Source organism: Coregonus lavaretus (assembly GCF_964263955.1).
Source record: "Coregonus lavaretus genome assembly, contig: HAP1_SCAFFOLD_451, whole genome shotgun sequence".
In the NCBI taxonomy this organism is placed as follows: domain Eukaryota; kingdom Metazoa; phylum Chordata; class Actinopteri; order Salmoniformes; family Salmonidae; genus Coregonus; species Coregonus lavaretus.
The window spans coordinates 331,447-337,446 of NW_028157915.1; the positions used below are offsets into that span (position 1 = coordinate 331,447).

The window sequence follows — 6,000 nt, forward strand, 5'->3', positions numbered from 1 at the left end:
GGTCTGTCTGGTCTGTCTGGTCTGGTCTGTCTGGTCTGTCTGGTCTGTCTGTCTGGTCTGTCTGTCTGGTCTGTCTGGTCTGTCTGGTCTGTCTGTCTGGTCTGTCTGGTCTGTCTGGTCTGGTCTGTCTGGTCTGTCTGGTCTGGTCTGTCTGGTCTGTCTGGTCTGTCTGGTCTGTCTGGTCTGTCTGTCTGGTCTGTCTGTCTGGTCTGGTCTGGTCTGTCTGGTCTGTCTGTCTGGTCTGTCTGTCTGGTCTGTCTGGTCTGTCTGGCTGGTCTGTCTGTCTGGTCTGTCTGTCTGGTCTGTCTGTCTGTCTGTCTGGTCTGTCTGGCTGGTCTGTCTGGCTGGTCTGTCTGGTCTGTCTGGCTGGTCTGTCTGGTCTGTCTGGCTGGTCTGTCTGGTCTGTCTGTCTGGTCTGTCTGTCTGGTCTGTCTGGCTGGTCTGTCTGGTCTGTCTGTCTGGTCTGTCTGTCTGGTCTGTCTTGTAAGGTGCCTAACTATTACTATTCAAGTAATGCTGGCTGGATCCCAGCTGACACCCTATTCCCTTTCTAGTGCACTACTAATTACCCTATTCCCTTTCTAGTGCACTACTAATGACCCAGAGCCCTTTCTAGTTCACTACTAATGGCCAGAGCCCTTTCTAGTGCACTACTAATGACCAGAGCCCTTTCTAGTGCACTACTAATGGCCAGAGCCCTTTCTAGTGCACTACTAATGACCAGAGCCCTTTCTAGTGCACTACTAATGGCCAGAGCCCTTTCTAGTGCACTACTAATGACCAGAGCCCTTTCTAGTGCACTACTAATGACCAGAGCCCTTTCTAGTGCACTACTAATGACCCAGAGCCCTTTCTAGTGCACTACTAATGACCAGAGCCCAATAGGGGGCACTATATAGGGAATAGGGTGGCATTTGGGATGCAGACCAGGACCTACTAGTGGTGATCAGCAGCTACATCTCTCATGGTATCTATATGGGGTATGACATCTAGCATACTGTTCCATGGTATCTATATGGGGTATGACATCTAGCATACTGTTCCATGGTATCTATATGGGGTATGACATCTAGCATACTGTTCCATGGTATCTATATAGGGTATGACATCTAGCATACTGTTCCATGGTATCTATATGGGGTATGACATCTAGCATACTGTTCCATGGTATCTATATGGGGTATGACATCTAGCATACTGTTCCATGGTATCTATATGGGGTATGACATCTAGCATACTGTTCCATGGTATCTATATGGGGTATGACATCTAGCATACTGTTCCATGGTATCTATATGGGGTATGACATCTAGCATACTGTTCCATGGTATCTATATGGGGTATGACATCTAGCATACTGTTCCATGGTATCTATATAGGGTATGACATCTAGCATACTGTTCCATGGTATCTATATGGGGTATGACATCTAGCATACTGTTCCATGGTATCTATATGGGGTATGACATCTAGCATACTGTTCCATTGTATCTATATGGGGTATGGCATCTAGCATACTGTTCCATGGTATCTATATGGGGTATGACATCTAGCATACTGTTCCATGGTATCTATATGGGGTATGACATCTAGCATACTGTTCCATGGTATCTATATGGGGTATGACATCTAGCATACTGTTCCATGGTATCTATATGGTGTATGGCATCTAGCATACTGTTCCATGGTATCTATATGGGGTATGACATCTAGCATACTGTTCCATGGTATCTATATGGGGTATGACATCTAGCATACTGTTCCATGGTATCTATATGGGGTATGACATCTAGCATACTGTTCCATGGTATCTATATGGGGTATGACATCTAGCATACTGTTCCATGGTATCTATATGGGGTATGGCATCTAGCATACTGTTCCATGGTATCTATATGGGGTATGACATCTAGCATACTGTTCCATGGTATCTATATGGGGTATGACATCTAGCATACTGTTCCATGGTATCTATATGGGGTATGACATCTAGGATACTGTTCCATGGTATCTATATGGGGTATGACATCTAGCATACTGTTCCATGGTATCTATATGGGGTATGACATCTAGCATACTGTTCCATGGTATCTATATGGTGTATGGCATCTAGCATACTGTTCCATGGTATCTATATGGGGTATGACATCTAGCATACTGTTCCATGGTATCTATATGGGGTATGACATCTAGCATACTGTTCCATGGTATCTATATGGGGTATGACATCTAGCATACTGTTCCATGGTATCTATATGGGGTATGACATCTAGCATACTGTTCCATGGTATCTATATGGGGTATGGCATCTAGCATACTGTTCCATGGTATCTATATGGGGTATGACATCTAGCATACTGTTCCATGGTATCTATATGGGGTATGACATCTAGCATACTGTTCCATGGTATCTATATGGGGTATGACATCTAGCATACTGTTCCATGGTATCTATATGGGGTATGACATCTAGCATACTGTTCCATGGTATCTATATGGGGTATGACATCTAGCATACTGTTCCATGGTATCTATATGGGGTATGACATCTAGCATACTGTTCCATGGTATCTATATGGGGTATGACATCTAGCATACTGTTCCATGGTATCTATATGGGGTATGACATCTAGCATACTGTTCCATGGTATCTATATGGGGTATGGCATCTAGCATACTGTTCCATGGTATCTATATGGGGTATGACATCTAGCATACTGTTCCATGGTATCTATATGGGGTATGACATCTAGCATACTGTTCCATGGTATCTATATGGGGTATGACATCTAGCATACTGTTCCATGGTATCTATATGGGGTATGACATCTAGCATACTGTTCCATGGTATCTATATGGGGTATGACATCTAGCATACTGTTCCATGGTATCTATATGGGGTATGACATCTAGCATACTGTTCCATGGTATCTATATGGGGTATGACATCTAGCATACTGTTCCATGGTATCTATATGGGGTATGGCATCTAGCATACTGTTCCATGGTATCTATATGGGGTATGACATCTAGCATACTGTTCCATGGTATCTATATGGGGTATGACATCTAGCATACTGTTCCATGGTATCTATATGGGGTATGGCATCTAGCATACTGTTCCATGGTATCTATATGGGGTATGACATCTAGCATACTGTTCCATGGTATCTATATGGGGTATGACATCTAGCATACTGTTCCATGGTATCTATATGGGGTATGACATCTAGCATACTGTTCCATGGTATCTATATGGGGTATGACATCTAGCATACTGTTCCATGTAGAAAGTGTTGACTATCCTGTCTCTGTGTTCCAACAGGTCCGCTGGATGATGTACTGGATTGTGTTTGCTCTCTACACTGTCGTGGAGACCATCACAGACCTCACTGTAGCCTGGTAAGACTTAATACAGACCTCCCCGTAGCCTGGTGAGACTTAATACAGACCTCCCTGTAGCCTGGTGAGACTTAATACAGACCTCCCTGTAGCCTGGTAAGACTTAATACAGACCTCCCTGTAGCCTGGTGAGACTTAATACAGACCTCCCTGTAGCCTGGTGAGACTTAATACAGACCTCCCTGTAGCCTGGTGAGACTTAATACAGACCTCCCTGTAGCCTGGTGAGACTTAATACAGACCTCCCTGTAGCCTGGTGAGACTTAATACAGACCTCCCTGTAGCCTGGTGAGACTTAATACAGACCTCCCTGTAGCCTGGTGAGACTTAATACAGACCTCCCTGTAGCCTGGTGAGACTTAATACAGACCTCCCTGTAGCCTGGTAAGACTTAATACAGACCTCACTGTAGCCTGGTGAGACTTAATACAGACCTCCCTGTAGCCTGGTGAGACTTAATACAGACCTCCCTGTAGCCTGGTGAGACTTAATACAGACCTCCCTGTAGCCTGGTGAGACTTAATACAGACCTCCCTGTAGCCTGGTGAGACTTAATACAGACCTCCCTGTAGCCTGGTGAGACTTAATACAGACCTCCCTGTAGCCTGGTAAGACTTAATACAGACCTCCCTGTAGCCTGGTGAGACTTAATACAGACCTCCCTGTAGCCTGGTGAGACTTAATACAGACCTCCCTGTAGCCTGGTAAGACTTAATACAGACCTCCCTGTAGCCTGGTAAGACTTAATACAGACCTCCCTGTAGCCTGGTGTCTAGTAGGACTGACAGAGGCATTAATTGGAACTATTAACATGACTTTATGCTAATTCTTCATTTGGTTTATTGGCCTTGAATGTGTTAACCCAAACAAACCAATCCCATTTAATTATCCATGTTGTCTTTGATCATCACGCTATGCCGAAAACAATTGAGGCTTATTGAAATTACGTTACCCTTTTTAATTGAGATTGTCTTATAAATTAATTTGAAATACAGATTTAATGAGAAGCATCATGTTGGCTGATTAATAGGATTTAAGCAGTGTATATTTCACTGGCAGAAAATGAATAGCGGTGGACGGCGGTATGCTAACGCTTACCTAAACCTCAGTGAAACTATACCTAACCTTAATCTAACCCTCGCTCCTTAACCCTTACCTCAGTGAAACTATACCTAACCTTAATCTAACCCTCGCTCCTTAACCCTTACCTCAGTGAAACTATACCTAACCTTAATCTAACCCTCGCTCCTTAACCCTTACCTCAGTGAAACTATACCTAACCTTAATCTAACCCTCGCTCCTTAACCCTTACCTCAGTGAAACTATACTTAACCTAACCTTAACCCTAACCTTAATCCAAAACCTAACTTTAATCTAAACCTTAACCCTAAACCTAACCCTAAACCTTAACCCTAACCTTAATGTGTTGTCATTCAGACGGAAATGAGCTGTTTGCTAATCTGGTACAATTCATATTTTCTCCAGTGTACTTACAGTATGTTTGGTTCTACGTTGTCCCTGTTCAAATAAACATCATTATCTCTCTAGGTTCCCCCTGTACTATGAGCTGGTCTATGGGTCAGGGTTAATACTGTGTTAAAATGTGTTGTCTCTCTAGGTTCCCCCTGTACTATGAGCTGGTCTATGGGTCAGGGTTAATACTGTGTTAAAATGTGTTGTCTCTCTCTAGGTTCCCCCTGTACTATGAGCTGGTCTATGGGTCAGGGTTAATACTGTGTTAAAATGTGTTGTCTCTCTCTAGGTTCCCCCTGTACTAGGAGCTGGTCTATGGGTCAGGGTTAATACTGTGTTAAAATGTGTTGTCTCTCTCTAGGTTCCCCCTGTACTATGAGCTGGTCTATGGGTCAGGGTTAATACTGTGTTAAAATGTGTTGTCTCTCTAGGTTCCCCCTGTACTATGAGCTGGTCTATGGGTCAGGGTTAATACTGTGTTAAAATGTGTTGTCTCTCTCTAGGTTCCCCCTGTACTATGAGCTGGTCTATGGGTCAGGGTTAATACTGTGTTAAAATGTGTTGTCTCTCTCTAGGTTCCCCCTGTACTAGGAGCTGGTCTATGGGTCAGGGTTAATACTGTGTTAAAATGTGTTGTCTCTCTAGGTTCCCCCTGTACTATGAGCTGGTCTATGGGTCAGGGTTAATACTGTGTTAAAATGTGTTGTCTCTCTAGGTTCCCCCTGTACTATGAGCTGGTCTATGGGTCAGTGTTAATACTGTGTTAAAATGTGTTGTCTCTCTCTAGGTTCCCCCTGTACTATGAGCTGGTCTATGGGTCAGGGTTAATACTGTGTTAAAATGTGTTGTCTCTCTAGGTTCCCCCTGTACTATGAGCTGGTCTATGGGTCAGGGTTAATACTGTGTTAAAATGTGTTGTCTCTCTCTAGGTTCCCCCTGTACTAGGAGCTGGTCTATGGGTCAGGGTTAATACTGTGTTAAAATGTGTTGTCTCTCTAGGTTCCCCCTGTACTATGAGCTGGTCTATGGGTCCGGGTTAATACTGTGTTAAAATGTGTTGTCTCTCTCTAGGTTCCCCCTGTACTATGAGCTGGTCTATGGGTCAGGGTTAATACTGTGTTAAAA

The 6,000-nt window shown here is 43.7% G+C and overlaps 1 protein-coding gene across 1 annotated transcript in view; it reads left to right on the plus strand.

The window, feature by feature from the left end:
• Positions 1-6,000, plus strand: part of LOC311124635 (receptor expression-enhancing protein 3-like) — a 58,243-nt gene that overhangs the window by 34,533 nt on the left and 17,710 nt on the right. Inside the window, exon 3 of the mRNA XM_084198748.1 lies at positions 3,326-3,402. Within this exon, the coding sequence (XP_084054874.1) occupies positions 3,326-3,402 (77 nt within the window). The remainder of the gene's footprint in view (positions 1-3,325; positions 3,403-6,000) is intronic.